This window comes from Bubalus bubalis, chromosome 3 (assembly GCF_019923935.1).
Source record: "Bubalus bubalis isolate 160015118507 breed Murrah chromosome 3, NDDB_SH_1, whole genome shotgun sequence".
Lineage (NCBI taxonomy): Eukaryota > Metazoa > Chordata > Mammalia > Artiodactyla > Bovidae > Bubalus > Bubalus bubalis.
The window spans coordinates 171559270-171585878 of NC_059159.1; the positions used below are offsets into that span (position 1 = coordinate 171559270).

At 52.9% G+C, this 26609-nt stretch overlaps 1 protein-coding gene across 12 annotated transcripts in view; it reads right to left on the reverse strand.

Annotated features, from left to right (window-relative positions):
- Window positions 1-355: 355 nt before the first annotated feature.
- CDK5RAP2 (CDK5 regulatory subunit associated protein 2) overlaps window positions 356-26609 on the reverse strand; it is a 182026-nt gene continuing 155772 nt past the window's right edge. For 8 of the 12 annotated variants that reach the window (XM_044940531.2, XM_044940527.2, XM_044940530.2 and 5 more), the window contains 10 exons: window positions 25012-25128; window positions 22392-22581; window positions 21384-21505; window positions 20099-20347; window positions 17519-17596; window positions 16219-16484; window positions 13657-13800; window positions 3931-4057; window positions 860-906; window positions 356-446 (listed from right to left, as the gene is read on the reverse strand). In XM_044940531.2, the coding sequence (XP_044796466.2) occupies window positions 375-446; window positions 860-906; window positions 3931-4057; window positions 13657-13800; window positions 16219-16484; window positions 17519-17596; window positions 20099-20347; window positions 21384-21505; window positions 22392-22581; window positions 25012-25128 (1412 nt within the window). In that variant the 3' untranslated portion in view covers window positions 356-374. Of the gene's footprint in view, window positions 452-859; window positions 907-3930; window positions 4058-13656; window positions 13801-16218; window positions 16485-17518; window positions 17597-20039; window positions 20348-21383; window positions 21506-22391; window positions 22582-25011; window positions 25129-26609 lie in introns of those variants that run through there. The other 4 variants (XM_025282332.3, XM_044940528.2, XM_044940526.2 and 1 more) reach the window with 4 other exon arrangements.

Genomic DNA, 26609 nt, shown 5'->3' on the forward strand with positions numbered 1-26609 from the left:
TGTCGCCTCCACCACCGTCGTCTCGGGAGCTGATGGGGTAGCGGTGGAGGGCCCAGTTCGGGGTCTGGAAGGACAGGAGGGCGCAGAGGACCTGGGCTGGTCGCTCAGCTGTCCTGCGGCCACACGAGCGGCCTGGACCACCCCAGAGTCCCCACCCCCACGGAGGCCTCGGGGTGAGCGCTGGACGGAGCAATGGAGCGTCGCTCTGCAGGCCCAGGGTGGGGTGGGTTTCTGAAGGACCGCTGGACGCCAGCGAGAAAAGGAGATAGATGGTGGGTGGGCATTGGAAGAGACCAGACAACCCCTCTCCCCTCCAAAGCAGGAGCTCCACCCGTGACAGAGAGGCAGGACAAGCTCAGCGGGAACCCCAAGCTTTATTGGCTCAAAGTTCTCCTCAGGAGCCTGGTCGGCTGGGACTGGACGTTCCAGGGTGGGCACTCCCAGGCCTGAGCTAGGAGAAGGGAGGGGGGAGAAAAATGAGAATTTTAGGTCACATGGAGGGTTTCTGGAGTACGATCCCTGACAGGGTTAAAGGTGAGTAGTTCTGAAACTACTTTCAGAGACATGCTGTTTGATCAGTAAATATTTATAGAACTAGGTGATAATGGAATATTTATCAAATGCCCACTATGTGTCAGGCACCGTTTGCTGCATTTCTCACCGGTTAAAAAACAGCACCAATAACTAGAGCCACCATCAAAAACGAGGCATGACAGAACCAAACTTTCCACGCACTGCTGGCAGAAAAACACAGCTGGCGGAGAACAGGTGCCCGGTCCACCTTCATCTTTGAAAAGGAAGCCACTGCCAGCCCCACCCCACGCCCGTCCTCCGCACGACGGCCTCAAAGCGACATTACCTCCAGGTTCCCTCTGGCCTTCCGAAGGACCTCGTGTGTCACGACCACTGAGGAGAGAGGAAAGAACAGGGCGATCAGACACGGATGCCCCGCGAGACGGCGCACCAGCCACGGGCAGGGAGGAGGCCTCGAGGAAAGAACGGGGCCATCAGACACGGATGCCCCGCGAGACGGCGCACCAGCCACGGGCAGGGAGGAGGCCTCCAGCCGCGAGTGGCTCAGGCCTGCGGACGGCCCCGCAGCATCCAGACCCAGAGGTGTCTACCTCATCACACACCCAGGACCAAGTAACCCGTCAGAGAGGGTGGGCCAGAGACCCCTCCTCAAGTCTAAGCCACCAGCTCTGTGACACCAGAAGGCAGGGCATGCGACACCACATTACAGATAAAACTGAGGCCCGGCAGGGCCAGGGGGACCCCCGAGCCCACCTCTGTGGGCTGGGCTGCGGTGCGGGGAGGGGAGAGGCCTGCGCCCGTCTTGGAGCCCTCATCCCCCGGAGAAGCCACTCTGGGAATGGGGAGTGCCCGCTCCAAGAAAACGCAGCTGTGCAGGCCAGGGCCAGGCGGGAGGGCAGTGCAGTCCCGGGGTGGGCGCCTGACCACAGGGAGGATGGACGGATGGACACGGGGCGGCTCTCTGTGCCGGCAGCATACTCCACCTGGAGGAGCGGCTGGGGCGGGACCACCTCGCAGCTCCCTGGGCTCCGTGGCTGCGGGCAGAGGCCCAGCGCATGGGAACCCACGGGCAGGTGGAGGGCCCACCTCGGGGCACAGCTGTAAAGGAAGACAGCTTCTCCCCGCAGCCCCTGTCTGTCCCCCAGACGCCAGGAGAAGGGGGAAGGCCACCACTGACGGAGATGCGCCGGATCAGGACACGCCCTCAACGGGCCTCCCAGATGGCCAGGGACTCCATCTACCCCCCGGGGAGGACACACAGGCTTCTGGACTGGGTCCTTGGCCAGTGAGGCTGAGACCAACTCCATGCTGGCTTATTCCGAAGAGGTGCCATGCGGTGGCCTCGAGAAAATACTTATTTGTTGCCTCACAAAAGCTTCCATCTGGAGGTAACGGAGTCTGCACGCACTCTGTGACACGGGGCGGGCACAGATGCCGTGGCCTTGTTTTTAACTGGGCGCAGTGAATCTCAGAGGTGCCCGCTGCCACCCGTGACACCACAGCCCCATGCCGCAGGGCAGAAGTTCTTAACTTGGGTCCAGGGTCATGCTTCCGGGCGTCCTAAATCCCCGGAAACCATGTGCAAATCTGTGTGTACGCAGCTGTGTGCATCTTTCTGGGGAGGGAGAGCACCTCTCCTGAGATTCGCCAAGGGGCCTGGGACCCAGAGAAGAGTAAGTATCGTGGCACTAAAAGTATCAAACGAGTCACGTCTCACCTGGCCCAAGTCTGAAGGGGCCCCCGCATCTGAACAGCACCGCCCACCCTCCGAGCAAGAAGCCCCCACTGAGATGAGAAGCCCGAGGGGCAGAGTGGGGAAGGGCTGGCCCCAGGCAGAGGCATGCCTAGAGCCCAGGTCTGCCTGACGGCACCGGACCCCTTCCCCTGAAGACCCCAGCCTGAGTGGCGTCCAGCGGCGACAGGCAGTCTGTCAGCTGCGACTTCAGAGAGCACCCCCAGGGGCTCCTGCCCACTAGAGGCGGGATGTGGAGTGGGCAGCCCCAGGCCACACGGGAGGCTCTTGCAGTCACTCTGTCTGTCCCCTCCTTTCCCGGCAGATTCTGAGCAGAGCTGGCGTGTCCACCTTGACCCAAGCGGAGAAGGGAGAGGTGGGGACATTTCCCCAACTTCCACCTAGTCCCTGAGAGCTGGAGCAGCCCTGGGAGAGGCCGGCGGGCCTGGGGTCCTGGGGGGACTCACAAGCGTGGCCAAGCCGCCCGCTCGCTGTACGACCTTGGGCAGGCCCTACCCGCAGCTGAGACGGACCCCAGGTCGGGCCATGGGGAGAAATACGGAGACGGTGACGCCGTCCTAGCGGGGCAGACTCTATGGCGCATCGGAGGCTGATGGTTTGCCACCACCTCCATCCACAGAGCTCAGTCTGACCTCGTGGAATAAAGGAGGCAAAGGACTAACGCTCATGGAGCATCTGTTCTGTCCCAGGAAGACGTACAACAGAGCTGAGACATCACTCCCATCCCTTACAGAGGAGAAAACAGGGGCACTTCTTTATGAAGTTGTGATGAGAACCCAGGCTCATGCAGCCAGTCTGAGTCCCCTGGAATTACCGTCTCCGGTTAGAGGTGAGGACTCTACAGCTTGGAGAGCTAAAGTCATTTATTCCCGGTCTTACAGGAAAGGGGCGATCTGAGCCACGGCTCCGCAACCCAGGACTCGGCGCTGGGTTCTGGGCCCTGGGTCCGCCACGGTGACTCAGCCATCTGAACCCACTTCCGGAACCTGCTCTCCTGGAGGCAGGGTTCACTTCCTGTGCCTGGGACTGCCTGGGGCAACAGCCACACGGCTCTGCTGGCGCCGTGAACCCCAGTGTTCCCTGGACTCAGGGCTGCACAAAGCGCGCTCCCTCTTACTTGCAGCTGCAGGCACCTGACCCAGCCAAACGGCCCGCCGCCACCGCAGACACAACCTCGGTGGCACTGCCCCCACGCGGACCCCCCTCCTAGCGCCCCTCTTCTCTACAAGAGACTTGATCTCCTAGGCCAGAGCCCCACACACATCTGCTAGTCTGCAAGGGCTACCTCCCTACTAGCTTTCAACACCATCCTCGCCCCTCCACGGCCCTGTACAGCCCCCAAAGAGGTATCCCCACCTCCCAGCCGTTCTGTGCTCAGCCACGGGGACCTAACACACGAGGGACCCTGTGGTCATTGATGCTTCTGCCTGGGTCTGGCCCACAAGGCCCCTTGTAAGTTAAGGATGTTGATGGGCCACCAGCCCACGGTCCAGCGGGGGCTGTGCCATCCAGAGGCTCTTGGAGGACCCCGGGTGAAGGATGTAAGGAAACCCAAATGCAGGAGGCGTCAGGACAACCCAGGGCCAGGTTTAGTCCGCCCAGAGGTAGGGCCCAGACATGGCAACCACCCCACCGCCACTCACACTGGTCAAAGATGACCTTCTCCTGGTTCTTGCTCAGTTGCAACAGCTTCAGGGTGTTATGCAACTTCTTTTCTTGTTCAAACAGTTTTTTGTGGAGTTTGCTGATCTCTGCCTTCAGTTCTCCCATCTAAAGAGGAGGGGATTTAGAAAAAAAAAAAGAACAAAGAACAGAAACGTCAGATCATATAGGAAGAACTGCAAAACCATATAAAAAGCACTCAACCTTCCAAACAAAGGTATTTGAGTAAAAGCTAGAAGCCACGTGCTGCCGGCCAGATGGAGGCAGGCACAGCGGCCTCAGGACCGCTGGCGGAGCTGTGAACCGGGGCAGCCCAGGGTGCACCCAGGCCCCGAGACGCAGCGGGTGTTAGGATGCGCTTAACCCTCCGACCAGTGAGTCTATGCTTGGACATATACCCCCGAGGAGGGGCGGTGCAGCCCCGAGAAGATGCCTTGGCTCCAGGATGTTCACCTCAGCACTGCTCACGGCAGGACGAAATAAACAACCTGGTTTGTTTCGATAGGGATTTAGGTAACTTAATTATGGTACTTACATACAACGGAGCAATTTCGCAGCTATTAAAAATGATGTTGTAGGACTTCATTTACTGACATTGAGAGATGATGGTAATTAGTGACAAAAGAGCCCAGAACAGCTCCTGTGTGCCAGGGCACGCCGGTTTCATAAAATTGAATGCATGTATCTCTATCCATAGGCGTGTATATCAAGATGTCTAAACCATCTGACAACAGAGACATCAGGAAAATGTTTACAGTGTTCCATTTCTGAGAGATGGGATTTGGAATATTTTGTTTTTCATTTTTTTAATTTATCTGAATTGAGTTTTTCCCCAAAAAAACTATAATGCTGACTTATTTTTAATGCTTACATCTTACAAAGAGGATATAAAGATATTATTAGGGGGACTATGATCTGTTCGGAGAGCCTGCTTTGATTTTTTCAGAGACGGGGCGAGAGTAGATGGTGACAAGCCCACAGTTGCCGGCCCTGGAGTGAAACGTGCCCCGTGGGGCTCTCTCGGGCCTCCCTGATGGCACTAGAGGTGAAGAGCCCGCCTGCAATGCGGGAGGCATGATGAGGCCAGGGTTCGATCCCTGGGTCGGGAAGATCCTCTGGAGGCAGGCAAGGCAACCCACTCCAGTATTCTTGCCTGGAGAATCCCAAGGACAGAGGGGCCTGGTGGGCTACAGTCCAAGGGGTCGCAAAGAGTCGGACACGACTTAAGAGGCTTAGCACGCACGCACGGAGCAGCCCTCCTGCCTAGCCTCCACTGAACTGGTGCGTGGGGTGAAGCGCACTCCCTTCCTCATAAAACACCAGGACTGTAAGATGCCTGGCACCGGCCACCCTGTGCTCCACTGAAACACCTCTGCTGCCGACTTACGGAGAATCGCTTTAGTTTGTCCCCAAACTTGTTTAGGCTCTTATAATCAGTTATGTGATTTAATTTTTAAGTAAGCTTATGAAATATGTGTATGAAAAGACAGAACCGGTTGAAAGAAAACCTGCATATGTTTCAGAGAAGACCTGATAAAGGCAAGTCACTAAAAAAACCCACATTTCTGCCAAATTAGCTGTGGGTGAGTCAACTCTAAAAGATGTGGGAGGAACACGGTCTAGGAGAATTCTACATTCAAATTGCTTCCAAGTACCTAAGTTTTTTCTTCATCTTCAAGAAACAGAAATTGGAAGTGACAGACATACATTATGGATGTAGTTTATGAAAGAAAGGAGACGGGGAACTTCAATCAGCAGACCCATACTCAAAGAAAAGGCCCTGGCCTGACATCAAAAGAATGGTAAATGAATGTACACTGCACTGTTTTTAAGTTAAACTGAGATGTTTAAGGTATGTATCATTTTTTGATTCCCTGCTTTAACCTACTTTTAAGATTAACCAATCGTGTCAGCTACAAGGACTTCGACAGTGCTTCCAAAACAGATCCTAATTAAAACACGAGGTTTTCTTTGATTCCTCCTCAAGCTGAGAGCCTGGAGACTTCTGCTCTGACCGTGGCTTCGCAGGCCACACATTCTGGGACAAGGTCACTCTCCACTCGGAGCCCTGGGTCCACATCTGTAAACAGGATGATGCCTGACCCTCCTGTCACACGGCAGAGGACAGAGACTCAGAGGAGAGGCTCCCTGAAGACAGGGAGGACGGTTACTTGCCTGCCCAACCTTACCTCTCCTTCTCAAGTCAGCTTAGACAGCATCTTCTCCAGGAAGCCCTCTTGAGAAGCTTCTCCACCACAGCCTCAGCTGCTTACTGCTCCTCTGGGTGCCAGGGCTTTCCCTAACATTTCCCACTTCATGGCGGATTGTAACAGGTCATTACTTGTTCGCTTCCCCACCTACACTATAAGCTCCCTGAGGGCAGAACTCAATTCTTCCCTCTGACTCCCCAGCGACTGGCTCAAAGTAGGTGCTGTGAGACCATATGCCAACCGGTGGGTTCACCTGCACTCTCAAAACACCCTGAACGCCCTGAATTCTATCCAGCACTGAAGACAAGGCATTATATACAAGTGTCTGCTGTCTCTCTGAACTAAAAATCTTCATTTTCACAGGATGAAGACGCCAGGGTGAAAGCAGCAGGGCTCCAGAGCTCCATCGCTTCCAGATGCTAAGATGATGGAGCAAGCGAGTTTCAGTTCTCGTGGTGATTTAGTCGCTCAGTCGTGACCGACTCTTGCAACCTCATGGACTGTGGCCCACCAGGTTCCTCTGTCCAGAGGATTTTCCAGGCAAGAACACTGGAGTGGGCTGCCATCTCTTCCAGGGGATCTTCCCAACCCAGGGATCGAACCTGCATGTCCTGCATTGCATGCGGATTCTTTACCACTGACCACCAGGGATTCCCTTCAGTTCTTCCTTCTGAAAAACAGGACTAATAATCCTTAACCCTCTGGAGGCTCCTGGAAGGGATAAGACGCGATGCTACTGTACAGCAGAGTCCCTGACCCCCAGCAGGACGGCAACAGAGCCACTCTTCTCCGGGCCACAGCGCTGAGATCAGAGCTGAGACTTAACGAGTGTGCTGCCTGACTTCTCTAACTGCTTTGTTTTTTTTTCCCGTTGGTTGTTATTCTTTTTTTAAAATGAAAAATCTCAAAACATTTACAGAAGTAGAAAGAACAGGAGAATGAACCACTAGATGCCCATCCAGCTGCAGCAGCTACAGCGATCAACGAACGGCCAGACTCGTTTCATCTACACCCTGCCCGTCCTCAGTCTAAAATTATTTTAAAAAAATCAATGCTAGAATCCAATCATGTTTCACCCCAAAATATTTCAGTATACAGCTCTAGAAGAAAAAGATTCTTTTTAAAAAAACCACAATGTCATTATCACATCTAAAACAATGAGCATGACTGCTTAGTATCACCAAACAGATGTTGGTAGATATGTTCCTGATTGCATCATAATTTTTATTATTTTTTTAAAACAACTGACTTGATTCAGCATCCAAATAAACTTCATGTTTTGTATCTGACTGTTATATCTCCAGTTTCTTTTAATCCAGTGGCTCTCAGAGTTAACAAGAAGCCTCGTAAAGACAGATCACTGGGGCCACCCCCAGACTTTGTGATTCAGTAGGTCTTGGGTGAGGCCTGAAAATCTGCCTTTCCAACCAGTGCCCAGACAGTGTTGGTGCTGCCTGTCCAGGGGCCGTGATCCGAGAACCGCTGCACCATCTGCAACTTTCGCTCTCTCTCCTCTCCCTGTTTTCTTAGGATGAAAAGAGGGTCTAAGCTCATGTTGTACAAATCCTGCCCCAGACCTGGAATCAAGCCATTTCACCAAGGAGTTCTAACTGCCTTTAGGAAAATAAAAAGTAATTAGAAACCAGTTTGGCGCCAGGGGTGCCCCCTGGTACTGGCTTGGACATTTTCAGAGTCTTTTAAAAGTAAATAAAACTACTAAATTTTTAAAATAGAAAATACATCAGGAGTTCATATATATGCATTTCTCTTCCCTGATAGTAAAAATTTCAACATAAGTTATTTGTTTTATCCTATGATAAAATAGAGTAATTTCAAAACATCAATATAAATATTAACAATATATTTACTAAAAAATTTAAATTTTTTGACAGTTTGTTCCTGCTCTTTCAGTATTTCCACTAAGAAAATATAATCAAATCACTGTGTTTGTCATTGAAATGTTACCACTGTTTGGCCATGTGGCCTCTATGATCCCTGATCTAGTTCCCTGACCAGGGATCGAATTTGTGCCCCTTGAAGTGGAAGTTCCAAGTCCAAACCACTGGACCACCAGGGAATTTGTGAAATGTTTCCTCTTTGAGTGGTTATGCCTTCAATTATGTACAGGAAAGTTGGTTTGTTTTATCTTGAATATTTTAAAATTGCTTTCCCCCCCCATTTTAATTTTTATTTATAATTACATAAAGCATTTATAGAGTTTCAAAGTCAAATTTATGAAACAAGATCAATTCAGAGAAATCTACCTTCTATCCTTGTTCCTCCATCCTCTTCCTTCCTACCCCTATATGTAAACTCTTCTATTCCTGTTTATCCTTTCTCTTAAAAACATTTTTTTAGTCCATACAAATTATGTTTTAGTTTTCAGCATCTCTTATCAAACTTCAAGAATGAGAGTGATTTTCCTGCTGGGAGGAGGGCTATTCTGGGATTGAAAGCATAAAATAACTCTGGAACTAGATGGTCTGGGTGGCTATTCCCCCGGACAATTTAGTTGACCAGAGTGAATAGTCTTTTATTTTTTATGTTTAAAAAAAAACTATTTTCAATTGGGGGATAATTGCCTTATAATATTGTGTTGGCTTCGGCCACAAAAATGTGACTCAGCCATAAGTATACATATGTCCCCTCCTTCTCTGCACCCCGGCCCCCCACCCCACTAGGCTGTCACAGAGCACCGGGCTGAGCTCCCGTCACCAAGCAACTTCTCACTGCTATCTGTTTACATATGGTGATGTCAACGTTTCAGTGCTACTCTTTCAATTCCTCCCACCCTATAAATATTTTTATAAACAAATACGTGTACATATTTGTATCTCTCCCCACAACTTTCTTAGATAAACTTATACATGTGATATACACTTTCCAGAGCAGTCCTAGGGACTGTAGGAGACGTGAAAGGCAATTTAATGACACTCAGAGAAAACACCAGGTAGTAAAAAAAAAAACCACTGGAGCTGCTGTGGGAACTTGGAATCTGCTTCACACGGATTTCACACCAAGAAAGAGGCGCTGCACGAAACCCAGGCAGGGACAGAAAAGCGGCTGGAGGCGGTTCAGCACCACGCGAGGGTCTGTGCGCCAGCAGCCATCTCGGAGCATCTCCGAGGGCCTCTTTCTGGCTCTAAAATTCTGTGATGCTAAAGTGAGCATAATCAGTTACCTGAGGAACCCTCGGAAATAAGGTGCAAGCCCTCACAAGCACTGACTAGTCCCTAGACTAATTTGCTAGTCGGGGAGATCAACGTGCCGAAAATCTGTGTTTATACACACGGATACACACACACACACACAGAAGAGAAACAAGAACTGCATTCCATCTATTTAACCGACATTACTCTGTACTGAGGACAAAAACGTTGTATCAAGGGTGAAATATTTAGCTTAGACACGTGCTGTAAAAATCACGTGAGCAAACACTGGCTTAGAAGGATAAGAGGAAATTATTCAATTCATTCAAAAATATGAACAAAATAGACATGGCCCCTCATGGGAAACAGAGACACAGACATTAAACAAGTGTGTAACTGTGACCTACGATAAAGGTTAGCATGAAACTGAAGAGGGTGCTGTGACGAACTGATCGGAAGCCTCTCTGACCTTGAAGTAACATTTAAGCTGAGACCTGCTGCTGCTGAGTCGCTTCAATCGTGTCCGACTCTGTGCGACCCCAGAGATGGCAGCCCACCAGGCTCCCCCGTCCCTGGGATTCTCCAGGCAAGAACACTGGAGTGGGTTGCCATTTCCTTCTCCAATGCAGGAAAGTGAAAAGTGAAAGTGAAGTCGCTCAGTCGTGTCCGACTCTTAGCGACCCCATGGACTGCAGCCCACCAGGCTCCCCCGTCCCTGGGATTTTCCAGTCAAGAATACTGGAGTGGGGTGCCATTGCCTTAAGGTGAGAAAAAGCCAGCTGGAGGGAGGGAGCACTTCTGTTTTCTGGGCCTGAGATGGAAACAAGCTTGGAGGGTTAGGAGGAAAGGCAAGGCCAGTGTGGAGCTAGAGCTCAGTGGGGTCCTCTCCAACATGCATCTCCACTCCACACACAGATTTCCTCGCATGATGACGGGACATGCACTTCCCCGAGCCCGGTGCACCCAGGTTCCTCCCCAGGATCCCAAGAGGGACGTCCAAGGACAGGCCCAGCAGAACCTTCCGACCAAGAGCTGCTTCACTGCTACTTCCCTGGCATGGCTGGGAGCTCTGAGGTCTGTTAGAAGGTAACTAGATAGGTGATAATGTGGAATGCACATTTCCCTTCTGCCTTCCTGCTGGACTTGGCCAAAAATTTACAGGTTACATAAAGGAGGGAATATCTCTCAGACTACCAAGGAGACAGCTTGAACTCTCCCTTAACTGAAAGGCTGCTTCTTCCAGGGAGGCTTCTTTGATTACCGGAGTGGGTACTTGCCTGGACCTAATATGACATGGTACTCACACACACTGAAATCAGATGGATTATATTCTTTGCAGCCAAAGATGGAGAAGCTCTATACAGTCAGCAAAAACAAGACCGGGAGCTGACTGTGGCTCAGATCATGAACTCCTTATTACCAAATTCAGACTTAAATTGAAGAAAGTGGGGAAAACCACTAGATAATTCAGATATGACCTAAATCAAATTCCTTATACAGTGGAAGTGAGAAATAGATTTAAGGGCCCAGATCTGACAGACAGAGTACCTGATGAACCATGGATGGAGGTTCATGACATTGTACAGGAGAAGGGAGCAAGATCATCCTCAAGAAAAAGAAATGCAAAAAAGCAAAATGGCTGTCTGAGGAGGGCTTAAAAATAGCTGTGAAAAGAAGAGAAGCGAAAAGCAAAGGAGAAAAGGAAAGATATACCTATTTGAATGCATAATTACAAAGAACAGCAAGGAGAGATAAGAAAGCCTTCCTCAGTGATCAGTGCAAAGAAATAGAGGAAAACAACAGAATGGGAAAGACTAGAGATCTCTTCAAGATGATCAGAGACACCAAGGGAACACTTCATGCAAAGATGGGCTCAATAAAGGACAGAAATGGTAGGGACCTAACAGAAGGAGAAGATACCAAGAAGAGGTGGCAAGAATACACAGAAGAACTGTACAAAAAAGATCTTCACGACCAAGATAATCACGATGGTGTGATCACTCACCTAGAGCCAGACATCCGGGAATGTGAAGTCAAGTGGGCCTTAGAAAGCATCACTACGAACAAAGCTAGTGGAGGTGATGGAATTCCAGTTGAGCTATTTCAAATCCTGAAAGATGATGCTGTAAAAGTGTTGCACTCAATATGCCAGCAAATTTGGAAAACAGCAGTGGCCACAGGACTGGAAAAGGTCAGTTTTCATTCCAATCCCAAAGAAAAGTAATGCCAAAGAAGGCTCAAACTACTGCACAACTGCACTCATCTCACACGCTAGCAAAGTAATACTCAAAATTCTCCAAGCCAGGCTTCAGCAATACATGAACCGTAAAATTCCAAATGTTCAAGCTGGTTTTAGAAAAGGCAGAGGAACCAGAGATCAAATTGCCAACATCCGCTGGATCATGGAAAAAGCAAGAGAGTTCCAGAAAACCATCTATTTCTGCTTTATCGACTATGCCAAAGCCTTTGACTATGTGGATCACAATAGACTGGAAAATTCTGAAAGAGATGGGAATACCAGACCACCTGACCTGCCTCTTGAGAAATCTGTATGCAGGTCAGGAAGCAACAGTTAGAACTGGACATGGAACAACAGACTGGTTCCAAATAGGAAAAGGAGTACGTCAAGGCTGTATATTGTCACCCTGCTTATTTAACTTATATGCAGAGTACATCATGAGAAATGCTGGGCTGGAGGAAGCACAAGCTGGAATCAAGATTGCCAGGAGAAATGTCAATAACCTCAGATATGCAGATGACACCACCCTTATGGCAGAAACTGAAGAGAACTAAAGAGCCTCTTGATGAAAGTGAAAGAGGAGAGTGAAAAAGTTGGCTTAAAGCTCAACATTCAGAAAACGAAGATAATGGCATCCGGTCCCATCACTTCATGGCAAATAGATGAGGAAACAGTGGCTGATTTTATTTTCTTGGGCTCCAAAATCACTGCAGGTGGTGACTGCAGCCATGAAATTAAAAGACGCTTCCTCCTTGGAAGGAAAGTTATGACCAACCTAGACAGCTTATTAAAAAGCAGAGACATTACTTTGCCAACAAAGGTCCGTCTAGTTAGGGCTATGGTTTTTCCAGTGGTCATGTACGGATGTGAGAGTTGGACCGTAAAGAAAGCTGAGTGCCAAAGAATGGATGCTTTTGAACTATGATATTAAAAGAAGACTCTTGAGAGTCCCTTGGACTGCGAGGAGATCCAACTAGTCCATTCTGAAGGAGATCAGTCCTGGGTGTTCATTGGAAGGACTGATGCTGAAGCTGAAGCTCCAATACTTTGGCCACCTGATGCGAAGAACTGACTCATTTGAAAAGACCCTGATGCTGGGAAAGATTGACAAGAAGGGGCTCCAATACTTTGGCCACCTGATGGGAAGAACTGACTCATTTGAAAAGACCCTGATGCTGGGAAAGATTGACGAGAAGGGGACAACAGAGGATGAGATGGTTGGATGGTATCACCGACTCGATGGACATGGGTTTGGGTAAACTCTGGGCGTTGGTGATGGACAGGCAGTCCTGGCGTGCTGCGGTTCATGGGGTCGCAAAGAGTGGGACACTATTGAGCGACCGAACCGAACTGAACTCACACACACAAACCCAGGGACGGCATCTGCTCTGCCTGGCTCCTGAGCTGTGCCAGGGCAGATGCAAATGAGGATGGGGTGGGAGCAACTGTTCTTAATTCAGTCACGTTGAAGTTACTGCCAAGTGCAGCTTTTAAGGGAAATTTCAGTGGCTTTGTAATAAATGATTTTCATTGGCTTAAAAAAAAAAAAGGCACAACTAGTTTCTAAGTAGTTAAAATAGATTTACAAAGCCCACTAAAATATGATGCTGAAAGCTATCAAAAGCAATCAAGACAGTCCAGAGAAAAGGCATCAGAAATGAAAGAGATCTTGAACAGAACGGAACGAGCTAGTCCATGAGGACAACCTGGGACTTAAAAGCTTATCAAATACAAGCCTGCCTTGGGATTCCACACTGGTGCTTCCAGCCCGGCTCTGCATCCGTGAGCGCACACCTCACTGCCCGAGCCGCTGTTTCCTCATGTGTGCAATGTGGACTGGGTCCTCCCAAAACAGACGTGCTCAGCGTGGGGCCGGGGTCGGGTCCCGGCTGTAGGCCGAGTTTGCAGGGCACCAGGGGACCCAGGAAGAACAGGCCTGCAGCAGCCAGTGCGGTGTCGCTCAACAACCACGGAGGCTTCCCTGCCACCCTCCGCGTTCCCCCAATGGAGGCACAACCGCTGCGGGCCCGGTGCTGGGCTGGACACGGCGGCGGCGGGGCCCAGGCCCGGCGGCCCCTGGAGCCTCTGCGTGCGCGTGCCGCCACCCACCTGTTCGCAGTGGAGCGTGCACTGGCCGTCGGTGGGCAGCGAGACCTTCCAGAAACGCACCAGCAACCTCGCGGCCTCGTCCAGCATCCGCCTGGCAGAGCTCACGCCGGTGACAGAGCAGCTCGGGGGCGCCGCGTGTGGACCCTGTGTCGGGGAATGTGAAGGCTGTTGGGTGCAGTCTGGAGAAGGATCATGGACAAGCTGGCTCTCACGGGCAGCATAAATCGCCAGACCACGGGGCCTGCGTTCCACACTCTGAGCCAGAGCCTGGCGCGGACGACATCAATGTACGGTTAAAGCTGGTGAATTACAGATTATGAGGGAACTTCGTTGGTGATATTAGGCCCATCAACAAGCATGATCAGTGGCCACCTGAGGGCACTATATTTATTTCGGCCACAAGAGGGTCCATGGCCGGCCCCCACCCTGCCCCGCAGCTCCGGAGCCTCTTCACGGCCAGCAATGCAGCATGATTGTTTCTGTCCCCTGCATCCCCGGCTCCTCCGCTCTGCCTGCCGCCAGCGGGACTTGTGCCGTCAAGTCTCCATCACCCCTCGAGCAGGCAGGAGCAAGTCAAACTGGGGAGTTTCTCAAGGGCACAAGAAAGTGAAGAATATGAACCCCAGAAGGGAAAGTACGAAATAGATTTTTTTAAAAGAAAGAAATGAAGAGTATTGTTTTCACAAGTAGTCAGATAAAGACAAAACAATATGACACACCCTGTTTAGCTATCAAATTGGCAAAAAAAAATTTATAAATAAAAATACTGAAGACATAGGCGCAGAGGCACCCCCACTCGTAAATGGAGACATGGACACAAACTTGTGGGAAGCAACACAGCAGTGGCTTCCAACAAGAGCGACGGAGGCCACGCGGCCGTGGAGCACGTGAGTTCACGTCCAGAAACTTGTCCCTAACGAACGGCCCTAAGATATCACCAGAGATCCAGTTACAAGGATGCCCGTGACAGCTTAAATGTCCAGCAAACAGGAGAGAGAGTAAATAGATGGCGCTGTATCCACGCTGGCTTACTTTTCAGCCACGAAAAGTCAAGCTTTTAGAAAAATACTGAACGAGATTGAAATGTTAATATAATGTTAACTGAAAGTCAAATACAAAACTCATATGTAATGAGTCAGTTTTACAGACTTTACGAATGAGACACAAGTACACACGTATGAAAATTCTAAGCGTTGAGCACCGTGTGGTATTTTTATAGATGCTTTTATGTTTCTCTATAGTTTCTAGTTTCTGTAAAATACAGATCATAATCAGAAAAGAACAATACTCTTACTTATATTTATGAATTCATTCAACGAGTATTTACCAGGCACCTACTCCCTGCCAGGCCCCGGGTGACACAGTGGGTATATGAGAGTGAACAAACACACGCTCTCCCTACTCTTATTAATGGGATAAAAAAACCAAAGCTGGCTTTTACAATATTGTAAAACAAAACAAAGAGGCAAAACAGCTATTATGAAGTAGGGGGCTTAAGTGTCCTCAATGAGAACCCAAAAAGAAGGATCAGAAAACGTGACCCACAGAAGCTCAAAGGTTGAGTCCAATCCCGGGGAGGAAGGAAATTTGACCCCAAGTTTTGGAGGAAGTCAATGAGAAACTTTATGTCAAGCACACAGGGGTCCTTGACTTTAAAATGAGGATTCTGGCAGGATGCTGCAGGAAGAAGGGGTAGGTGGTCTTCCCAGCCAGAGGGTGCAAGGGGACGGGGCTGGAGGAAAAGCAGCCGCACCCGGCTGGGCCAGCACTGGGGAGCGAGGAGAGACCATGGGCGGCCAGGAGCAGACCCCGGCGTGAGAAAGTCTGCACAGCCCTGGGAAGCAGAAGAAAAGCAGCCACGCCTGGCTGGGGCAGCACTGGGGAGCGGGCAGAGATGGCGGGCGGGCAGGAGCAGACCCCAGCGTGAGAAAGTCTGCACAGCACGGGGAGCGGGAGGTGTCACACGGCTGCGGGGCAGGACACCAGAGCGCTCTGGAGGACATGCAGCGGGGTTCCAGCCCTGGAGGCGCCGAGTTCCTTCCACTCGGCGTCTGTACAGTGGGCACAACGCCACCCATCGTGAAGGCTGCTAACCAGCCACGTGCTGGGAAGGCAGCTGCCACCTGTCAGAGGGGGCGCGGGGCAGCTCGTGTCGGCAAGCACGTCCCAAGGGACTGTGCGATCCCTCCACGCCACGCGAGGATCAGGACCTCAGCCATGCTGAGCGTGGAGGCTGGGAGGGGGGCGGACCGGTGACCGGGGGGGAAGAACAGACGGACACGTGACAGGACTGCAGGACAGAGGGACGGATGCGAGCCAGACAGACAGAGGCCGGCGTGGGGCAGGGCAGCGCAGCAGCACAGGGCCCCCCTCAGCAGGCGGCCCCCAGAACAACGCACAGCCTGCAGAGCGGACCTGCCCCCGAGCCTCGGGGCCACCTTTCCTGCCCCTCCTCCCAGCGGAAGAGGCCCCACGGCCCCCTTGCCTCCTGCCTCTGCCTCCTGCCTCCGCCTCCTGCTCCCCCATGCGTCCCTCTCCCTCCGGCACCATCGCTGAAGTTACCTTGGTTACCAGCTCCTGACTGATGGGGCCAGGAGCCTCTCGGATCCGAAGGTCCACCTCGGCGAGGAGCGTCTGGCCCTGGCCAATCTGCTCACACAGGGCATCGTAGTCCTCGGCCAGGCCCAGCACGTGACGGCCGCTCCTGCTGGCCCAGAGGTGGTGGCTGGGGACCAGGGAGGACGCGCAGGAGGCGCTGACAACGGACCTGCCGCTGTCGCAGGACAGGGCGTCCACGTCACTTCCGGAGAGCGCAGGCATCTCTGAAGCTGCACAACGAGAGCAGAGACATGAGATCTCCCAGGAGCAGCACCAGCCTTCGATGAGCTGTGTGTAAGGACGTGAAGCCAGCTGGGAGGCGAGAGCCCTCAGGTCCAAATGCCAGCTGACCACCCAAAGAGGACAGAGGCTGGGATCCAGGATGCCAGTGTGTGCGCCACCTAATGAGTAAGCTCCGGGATTAGTCACCTTATTTCAACCCAACCAGCACTCATCAGAGCCTTGCAATGCAGAAGAGCCTGGTCTACACAGAGGAACCGAGGCCAGGCCTGCGCCTCAGGGGTCTGAGTCTGATCGGACAACAGACGCCACGCGGAAGGGGTAGGAGCCCGACATCAGAGAGCCAGATCTCAGAGGACAGGACAGTCAAGCCTGTGTGCAGGAAGGGAGACCAGAGACAGCTTCCTGGAAGAAGCAACGACTGCGCTGGGGTGAAAGGGTAGCAAGAATGATGCTTCACAGAGGAAAAAGCCTGCCGCTTTCTACCTTTGCATCAACAGAAGCACAGATGGATGATTCTGACAGGGGCCATCAGGAGAGACATTTCTCTGAGCCATTTGCATTCAGGAGGAGTCTTGAAGCAGCAGGATTTTCACTAGCAGAGAAGCGGGCAAGGTTGATCTGGCAAAGGCAGGAGCCAGGCGGCACAGTCCCCGTGGGAGGAAAACGCAGGCCCGCCTGCAGGATGGTGACCCATCTGTGTGCCACCGGGTGGGCAAAGCGGTGTGGCTGGGCAGGCCCGCCTGGAGGATGCTGCAGGCCCTCGAAAGCCACGCTAAGGTGGTCGCTCTAATCCAGAGCAACAGGGACCCCACCCAATGATGTCGCTAAGGCTGGTAACACCTAGGAACACAGGAACCAGCTTGGAGGATGAGATCGCCAGCTAGAAATGCTGAGAACATGAAACCCTAAATCCTGCCAAATACTTTTCTGAGTTGGAACCAGGGACCCCCTTGCCCCCAACTGAACAAGTCCCACCGAGAAACCCAACGGTGCCACAGTTACCCAGACTTTAGCTTTGTACCTGATCTTGGGGGCGTTGCTGGGGTGGGATCAAACAGATCACATGAATTGTCAGTTGCCACGGGACACTTGTCACCATCTGCACAAGGCAAAATACGGGACATAAACCATCAAGTTCTAGTTTCATTCTCATCAGCATTTGAGAGAAAGAACTGCATGAAAATATAGTCAAGTTCTGGACACGAACACTATCGTTCATTCAAATCCTCACTGGGCCTCTCTCCCGCCAGGCCTTGCGGGACACAGAGTGAGAAGGCCTGGCCCCCTCCCCGGAAGGACCCTCTTTGTCCAGACAAGTAAGCAGACCACGTCCCCCGAGGAGTCAGGGCTAAGGGGCGGTGGGAGCCCAGGTCGGGGGGGTGACCCAAGGAGGCAGAAATGCCGGGGTCCTTGAGACACCTCAGAGAGCGTGAAGCAGGGGCTTCAGGAGGAACGGCTGGCGGCCCGAGCCTGGAGGTGGCCATGGTACCCACACGGGATGGAAGCATCACCCCAAGTAGGACCTGGGAGGGGATGCACTGGAACAAGGGAAGCGGGCAAAACCAGTCAGGAGCTGGACAAGATGCCGAGCCGTGTTCTACGGGGCACCTCCGAGCTCCCAGGAGCTCAGGGACAGCGTGGCTTCTAGTTCAGATTTCCTGGGAGAGGAGGCCAAGGGACCAAGATGGGAAGGGATCTGCCTGGCATGACCTGGAGCGTCGGGGATGTAGCAAGCACTGTGTCCCCGCCTCGCAGGGTTCCGCTCAGCTCATTCCCACCCAGGCATCTCCTGAGAGTGCGCTTTGATATCAGGGGGCCAAGGAGCCCCGGGGGTCTGCTCCGGGGAGCTGGCCCAAGAGAGATCACTTCCTATAACAACAGCAGTCTTTAGAGCAGACCTTTCAGACAGCGGCTCTTTGCTACCATCCTGGAAAGTCTTTTGCAAAGGAGGAAACGCTGCTGCTTACAGTATAATTCTCATCTTCACTGGGGGAGGCGGGAGAATGCTCCCACATGTCTCTGTGGAGGGCACTCCAGGGCTGACCCTGGACAAATCTCCAAAACAGGCAAAGGCTGTTCAACGGCCTCACTTCACCTGCCCCAGAGTCCATCCTGGGCACCCCAAGCCCCAAGCTGGCCTCCCTGGTTCAGTCTCCCTCGCTTACACCAACAGTCTCCTTGGTCCCATCTCCACAAAGTTCTAGAAGGGCCAGGAGCAGACCTCTACTTAAGGGCCCCTCTGGCCAGGCCTGCTGCTGATGCATCACCCCTGCAGAAGGCGGCGGCAGGGGCGCCCCCAGCCCGGCAAGGTTCCCCTTGCAGGGTCTTATCTGAAGAACGCTGCTCAACAGAACCATCATGCTGATGCTGATGTTCACTAAAGCGCCGACTCAGAGACCACGCTAACCACCACCCCTGCAATGGTTTGGTGACTGACAATCCTCTGAAAACAGTTAATTAGGAAGCCCATGTGAAGGAAGGGGTAACACTGATGATGTAATATTGGGCAAAAACAAAGCAAGACACAAAAACCGATCTGAACCTTACGAATTCACACCTATACCCGATCCCCAGATGAAGCAACGCAAAGCACAAAGCACAAAAAATGAACGTTTTGTAACATGAAGGACCTTTTCCTTTTTCTTTTCCACATTGTCACAGCACCTTTTTGGTTCAAATTTTAAAACCCTTCCCAAGGAGAAACCCATGAATCAGTCACTGCAAGTTCCAAGGCTGGGTGCCTGGGTGGTCTCTGAGAGATTGTAACTTTCTAAATTAAAGGCGACAGGTGTAAGTCCCAATCTAAGTCAAGTGTAAGTATAAACTCCTTACTCCCCCACCCCCGATGCACACACCCACCCTGCAGGCATGAGCACGGTGACCCCAGACCCCCGAGGCCCTCCAGGCGGTGCTTCAGAAACAGTGGACTTAGAGCTGGGAATGATTTCTAGCTCCAGCTCTGCCACCGACTTGCGTCAGTAACTCTGGAAAAGCCTCTTGCCCTCTCTGAGTTTTAGTTCCTTCATAAAAAGAGCAAGGAGGCTGGCCTGGCTGACCGCTTTGAGCCTCAGCCCTTGCTGGTGTCTTCCGGACCTGTGTGGGAGGGGGACAGAGGGTCTGGGAGCCCAGTTTATCCTCTCCCTGCCCCCTTTACAGCCTCTGCAAGGCCAGACAAAAAACCCACAAGAAAACGCCAAACAGAACCAGCGTTCAAAACTGCCAGGAAGCTTTTCAGATCCTGAGACACTGACAGCTGGAGGAAGAGCTGTAGAACCTCTTTTAAAGGTGGTAAAAGGGACTAAAATGGATTTCCAGCAGCGGGTGATGTGGACAGGACTAAGTGGAGGGGCGGGAGGCAACAAGGGTGGCTGGAAGCCATAACCTGGCTGCCCTGAGAATCCACAGGCCCCAGGTAGAGATGATGGCATTTTGCCAAGGGTTACAGCTACTTAGCGGTCAGGCCCCAGGCTCCCGGGGTCTAGCAAGTCTGCTGTCGGTGGGCGGACACCCCTGTGGGGCGAGGGTGGGATTCAGAAGCTCACGTGTCCCGCACAGATGCGCAGGGCTGTGTCTCAGACGGCAGGGGGAGGCAGGACAGTACCCGGCTCATCCAGCGGCAGGGGCTGCTCAGGGGAGGACAGGCTCTGCAGAGCCAAAGCGAGAGCAGCTTCCCGGGCCTTTTCCCCATCCTGCACCAGCCGCTCCTCCACCCAGCTCTGCAGCGTCATGTTGGTCTTGATGCTTTTCTCCAGCAACGCCTGCAGAGCCTGGACCTCGGCCAGGAGGCTGTGCAGGTGGTCCAGGAGGTCCTGGCCCCTCCAGCCTTCTCTTGACGCCTCCACACCAGCCTCTGCGAACATGAGCAAAGGGAAACCTCAACACCGTCCACTGCCAAAGGGTCAGCCATAAGCTGACGGTGCTTGCCACCTGCCACCACCACCACATTCCTCCCCTGCCCAAGGGCTGGGAACAGTTGAAAATAACAACTCGACTTTAAAAACAAAAATATCGGCAGACTTAATTGCTGCTATTCCACAGGCTAAGTAAGAGTTGGAAATTAATCTTCACTTCTGGCCATTAAGGCCTAGCAAATTGCACACCAAACCCCGAAATTATGTCTAGTAGTAATAAAATCTATTTGGGCCAGAATTATAGAATGAAAGGGGATGATTTTCAGAGCTGCAGTGTATTAAAAAGGCACAACAGCGGGAATAAGAAGAGCAACTTGAGGAGAAAATGAAAGCTGAGAGGTGACCCTTTTCTAGATAAACTTTCAATAGGGAGAAACCATCTGGAAAATTAGTTGAAAAGAAAACAACAACAACAACAAAAACCCCCATCACACCTCAAAATTGATTCTAAAATGTTAAGAGTTTACAGTCAAGTCACTCTGATCCGGTATCTCTCTAGGACAGAGCGCGGACCAGCAACCATCTCCAGAGCAATGCTCAGCGCACAGCAGGTGCTCCATGATTATCTGCTAAATGAATGGGCCAAAAAAAAAATACACTCGCAGGAAAATTGTTATTTCTCAGGTGTGTACTATGTGCCAGGTACTGTGCTAGGGTGTTTAATAAATGATCGCATCTAATTTTTATGACTGCATAGAACCAAGATGAGCAGACGTGTGTTGCAGCGGAAGGAAGAGGCCCAAAGTGGCGAGCTGACTGCGGGATGCGAGGCTGTGAGAACCCAGACCTCAGCCAGCTGGGCTCCCGAGCCTCAGTCCTTCCCTGCTTCCTGCTGCCGCTTCAGAAGGAGGGTGGGCTGGAGAGCCTGCTCAGAGTCGACCTGCTCCACCAGGGAGGCAGGCCTGGGGTTTGAGGACAGAGGGCCAGCCTGCTGTTGGTGGAGAGGAGAGCATGCCCGGCCAGAGTGCCCAGTACCTCGCGGCCTCCGTTGCTCTTGGTCCAGCTTCTCATACACCTTCAGCTCTGCCCGCAGGGCCCTCAGGAGCTTGTCGCTCTGCAAGAGCAGCTGCTGCCTCAACGCCGACTCCTCCTGCAGCCTGGAAAGGCCCCGCCGGCAGGGGGAGGAGAGGTTAGTCTCACGTGGGGGGCAGGCAGTCCCGCCATGACCCGGGGAGTGTGGCCGAGACTGTTGGCGTGCTGAGGAGCATCCTGAGGGCCCCTCCGGGCCCAGCCCTTAACATCTGAGGTCTTGGGTCATCCTCACAGACACCCCAAGAGGGACGCGCTACGAATGCCCAACTCAGGAATGTGAGGAAGTGAAACGCAGAATGGTTATATCTCACCCAGGGGTGCCCAGCTCAGGAGAGAAGCAGAGCTGTGAAGGCACAAACCGTGAGCTTATGGATCACTGCACTGTGCTGGGGAAGCAGGGCGACCTCAGGAACTAAAGGTCGGGGGGAATCAGGAGAGCTGACGGGGCTGCTGAGACACACGGGACGAGACAGAGACCACAGGGACAGAGGGGCCTGCGGAGGAGCAGTCAGCATGACCAGCTCAGAGTCCGAGCCAGACGCACGTCAACCCTGTGTGCGGAATCGCCCGTGGCTTCCCAGTCACTCAGCATGAAAGCCAAGGTCCTCCCCAGCCCCAGGGCCCTCCTCCATCCCGGCCCCTCCTCTAGCAGGGCCCCCTGCTCTGCCCTGCACAGGCCAAGGACACTCCGCCCCGGGCCCTCATCCTTTCCAAAGAGAAGGATCTTCCAGAGGCTCCACAGGGTGTACGTGCTCACTGCCTCCAGTGGCTGCTCAACAGCACCTTTGCAGAGGCCAGCCTTGACGCTCCCGGGATGAAACAGAGCCACCTGGCCCCCAGGCCCTGTCCCCTGACTCAGATGACCTTCCTCCTCTTACTTCATTCCCACCTGCCATGCCATGTGTCGTGTGCCTACTGCGCCCATCCCCGGGCAGAGGACCCTGGCCCCACCTGCTCAGCGCCCTGCGGCCGTGGCATGCCTCCTGAAGCAGCCGCTGGTTCTCACTCTCCTTCCCGTCTGCCTCTCTCTGCAGCCGCTCCTTCTCCGCCTGCACAGCGGCCAGCTCCCCCTGGAGGTGCTCCAGGCTGGCGGCCTTCCTGGAGAGGGCCTCGCGCAGCTTCTCGTTCTCCTTCTGTTTATCTGCACGCACAGAGAAGCGCCGCTGAGAGGAGACACCGTTTGTTTTTCCCAACCTCATTACGCAAATACAGCACTTTAGCCGGAGCGCGCCAAGAATACAAAGGAGAGGAGATTTCATCTGGTATTTGTGATTGTGGCATTCCAATTATCTCATGCATTTTGGGCAGATAAATCTGTCAACATCAAGGCTGCAGATTAAACGTCACTGGGATGAGATGAGCCCGTTTAATTTTCTATTAAATAATGGGCTGTGCCAACCTAGTTACTGTGCCTTCACAGAGCAAAAACTGGGCAGACGTTAGAGACAGAGGCAGGAAACGGGGCTCAAGACTCTGGCGACGGGTCCTGGGCAAGTCTGAGAGGCCTGCTGGGAGGCCAGGGGCTGTGCAGACGGCCCCTCGGCCACCACCGCCAGGCCCGGAGGCCAGCGCTCCCGAGGGATGAGCAGCACCGGGCTCAGGGATACACGGCCCCCACAAGGCCTGCAGACGAGGGGCGTGCTCGGGTGTGGCTCCTCCGCTTACTGACCCCAGCAGCTTCAGCCAGACTCTACTTCTCTGCGCCTGTTTCCTCATGTGCGTGGCCAGGAGTAGTAACTGAGCTGCAGGCACAGGCTCCATTCAGGGCCTCACAGCACTCTGGCGGCTGCCAGCGCGCCGGCGGCTGCGGGCTGTGCCGGTGCTGCCAGCGGCTGACGTCACCACAGAGCTCACTGTTACCCTGAGATCTTCCTGGGTACCATCCTGCTTACTCTTCAGAGTAGACCTCCATGGAGGCACTTGGCTTACTCTCTATTTTCCAGACAGGATGTTAAGGATCAGAGAGACTAAGGCTTTGCCGAGGTCACACAGCCAGTAACTGGCAGAGCCAGGATTCAGATCCAGCTTTTCTGATTCCACTCTTAACCATGACTCGATCATCTCTCAGCAAGCTTTCTCCTCTCCCCGCAGGCTGCAACCACACCGAGCTTCCTACAACTCCAGACCAGTCCAGACTCCACCCCCACCTCTAACCCCTGGGCCTCCGTCCACCCTCTTCTTTCTATTTAAAATGCCCCGGCTCTTCTGAACCTTAGCTGTTGTTTAAGTTGTTAAGTCTCGTCTGACTCTTTGCAACCCCATGGACTGCAGCCTGCAAGGCTCCTCTGTCCCTGTGATTTCCCAGGCAAGAATTACTGGAGTGGGTTGCCATTTCCTTCTCCAGGGAAGCTTCCTGACCCAGGGATTGAACCAGCATCTCCTGCATTGGCAAACAGATTCTTTACCACTGAGCCACCCGGGGAAGCCCTCTAAACCTCAGGCACCTCTGCTAATCCCTACTCACATCCCAGACTCAGCTCTTGAAGGCCAGCTCCTCCTGGGTCAGGATGCCTTCCCCAGGGTCCCGCTCTCCCGGAGGCTTTATCATGGCTGATCCTCACCTTGGTCTGACACAGTCACCTGGCTCTCTCTCCCGTCAGATCGTGAGCGCCCCTGCAGGAAGGGATCAGGTCCCACTCAACTCTGAATCAGAACCTACATGGTCTGCGATACAGAAGAGGCGCCAGGAGGTGTTTGCCGAATGAATGAATGATCTGCGGAAGCCCCAGTTTCATCTCTTAAGTCAGTATCTCTAGTGAAAATGGGATAAGCTGGCCTGAGTTCCGGTTCCACCACCTCTGGCCCTGTGACCGCAGGCCAGTCAATTCCCCAGGCTCAGGTGCTCACCTGTAAGGTAGGACTAATAATCACGTCATTCCGGAAGCATTTTATGTATTGTCAGAAAATACAACTGAAACCTCTTTGAGGGCTAAGCTCCACACAGAAGGAATGAAAAGAAGAGAAACACTGTCCTTTAAGAGAAACACTGTCCTTTTCCCTGGTGGCTCAGTAAAGAATCCGCCTGCAATGCAGGAGACCTGGGTTTGATCCCTGGGTCAGGAAGATCCCCTGGAGAGGGAAATGGCAACCCACTCCAGTATTCTTGCCTGGAGAATCCCAGGGACAGGAGCCTGGTGGGCTAACTGTCCATGGGGTCACAAGAGCTGGACACGACTTAGTGACTAAACCACCACAAAAGAAATCCTGGAAAAGCTTTCCTGGTAGTAGAAAGTCTCTGAAATTTGGGGAGTAACGTATTTCCAGCCCTCTCTCTCCCGCTGTGAACTGAGTGAGAGGCGGCTGCACAGAGGGGAGGGTGACAAGTGAAGAAACATTCACTCAGCCCCACGGCAACGCGCTGTAGGCTTCTACAGCTTGGCTGTTGCAACAGCCCGATGAAGAGCTCCTATTTCACAGCTAACGGTATTTAGGTTCAGAGGCTGAGTGACCGGCCCGAAGGCACAGAGCCACGGGACTTGAACGCAGGTTGGTCCAACTCCAGCATCCGCATCCTCCCCACGCCACAGGGGCCTGTGGGCTCCCGGCTGCAGACCGCGCCTCCAGTTTTTACCTCTGGATCCTTTAGCGAGCATCGTATTGAGGGCCTGGTTCTGCTTCCTCAGGAAACGTACTTCTGATGTCAGAGAATTGTGGACCTCTGGACCATAACCCAAAATGTTTGAAGAACCTATAAAAACACAAAGAAGTCACAATTTATGGATGGTCTTCAGGCCCGAGTGCATGGAACGTTCTAGAAAAGTTTTAAATAATGAGGAAACACAACACATCATGAAAAGTACTCCTGTGAACTACGTAAGATGTTACCAGAGCCCACAGGGAAAGGAGAGTGAGTTTGAAAAAGAAGACGGAGGGGACTCCCCGCATCTTACCTGCCCTCGGGCAGGACAGAGGAGGAGCCGGGCAGGAGGCAGGTGGTGATCTCAGCCTCCATGACTTCTCTCCTGAGGGCCGAGCCCTCTGGGGACCTCTCCACTGAGGCTCCGGTCCACGCCTCACCTTTCCCAGCCCTCCCTCCCGTTTCCTGCCTGTGTAGACGGTCTCACCACTACCCCAACCCGAGCTGAAACCCTGGGAGCCGGCCCAAAAGCGCCTTCTTCCGCTCCACAGTCAGGCCATGCACCCTGGCCCGCTCTGTTCTGCCCTGTGGTTTAGCCGTATTTTGGCCCTATGGCCTCGGCTAACAAAATGATCGTCCTAAAGGCAGCCCGTTCGTGGTTTCTTCTTTATTTTTTTCTGCTCAAAACCATTTGATGGCACCACCACTGTGAAAGATAATCACACAACCAAACGCAAGGTCCAAACGCCAAGTCTCTATTATTAGCTCGAACCTCACAGCCCAGCCCACTCCTTCTCACACTAGACCCTCAGCCCAACCGAGCAACCCCATGCTCCAAACACACCGCATGGTTAAACACACCACCCTAGCTTTACGGGACAACGTATTCCCTTTGTCTAGAGAGCCTGCCACCTTGCTCAACTGCTGAAATCACACTCATTCTTCAACTCATAGCTCAAGCTCACTGCCCCAACGTGCAGACTAAAAACACCAGGCTCTAAAGCTAGACAGACTGGGTCTGAGGTCCCTCACGCACTCTGATCAGTTCCCTCATCCCTAGACACCTGCCCGGGCTCGAGTCTGTCTCCTGAAATCCTAGCCCTTCCTCTGGCCAGACAGCTCCCCTGACGCTCTGCGTCAGCACTCCCTGCGCACTGAACCGTCCACGTCTGCACCACGTGTAACGTTCCCGTCCGTGGCCACACCCTGCAGAGCACCCGCTGCGCGCAAGGTGCTTTCTGCACGTGGCAGACAGATGCCTCCCCTTGCTGTCCTTACTGATGGAGTCGACCACACTGCAGAGCCCGAGGGCCAGACACCTGCTCTCCCAGCCTCCGGGGCGGCTAGAGCACAGTCCTATGCCACTTCTGGTCGATGAGATTTGACAGGAAGCCTGCTGGGAACTTCTGGGAAAGATTTTCCACCCGGATGAAGAGAGAAGGACGGGGAGGAGCAAGCCCCACCTGCTCCATTCCCTCCTCTGGATTCCGTCCTGAGAGGAGGGGAGGCGGCAGCCTCCACAGGTATTAACCCCACGCTCTGCTCCCAGTCAATCAGCAGTAAGACCTGCTTACAACTGCCTGCCCCTGGAT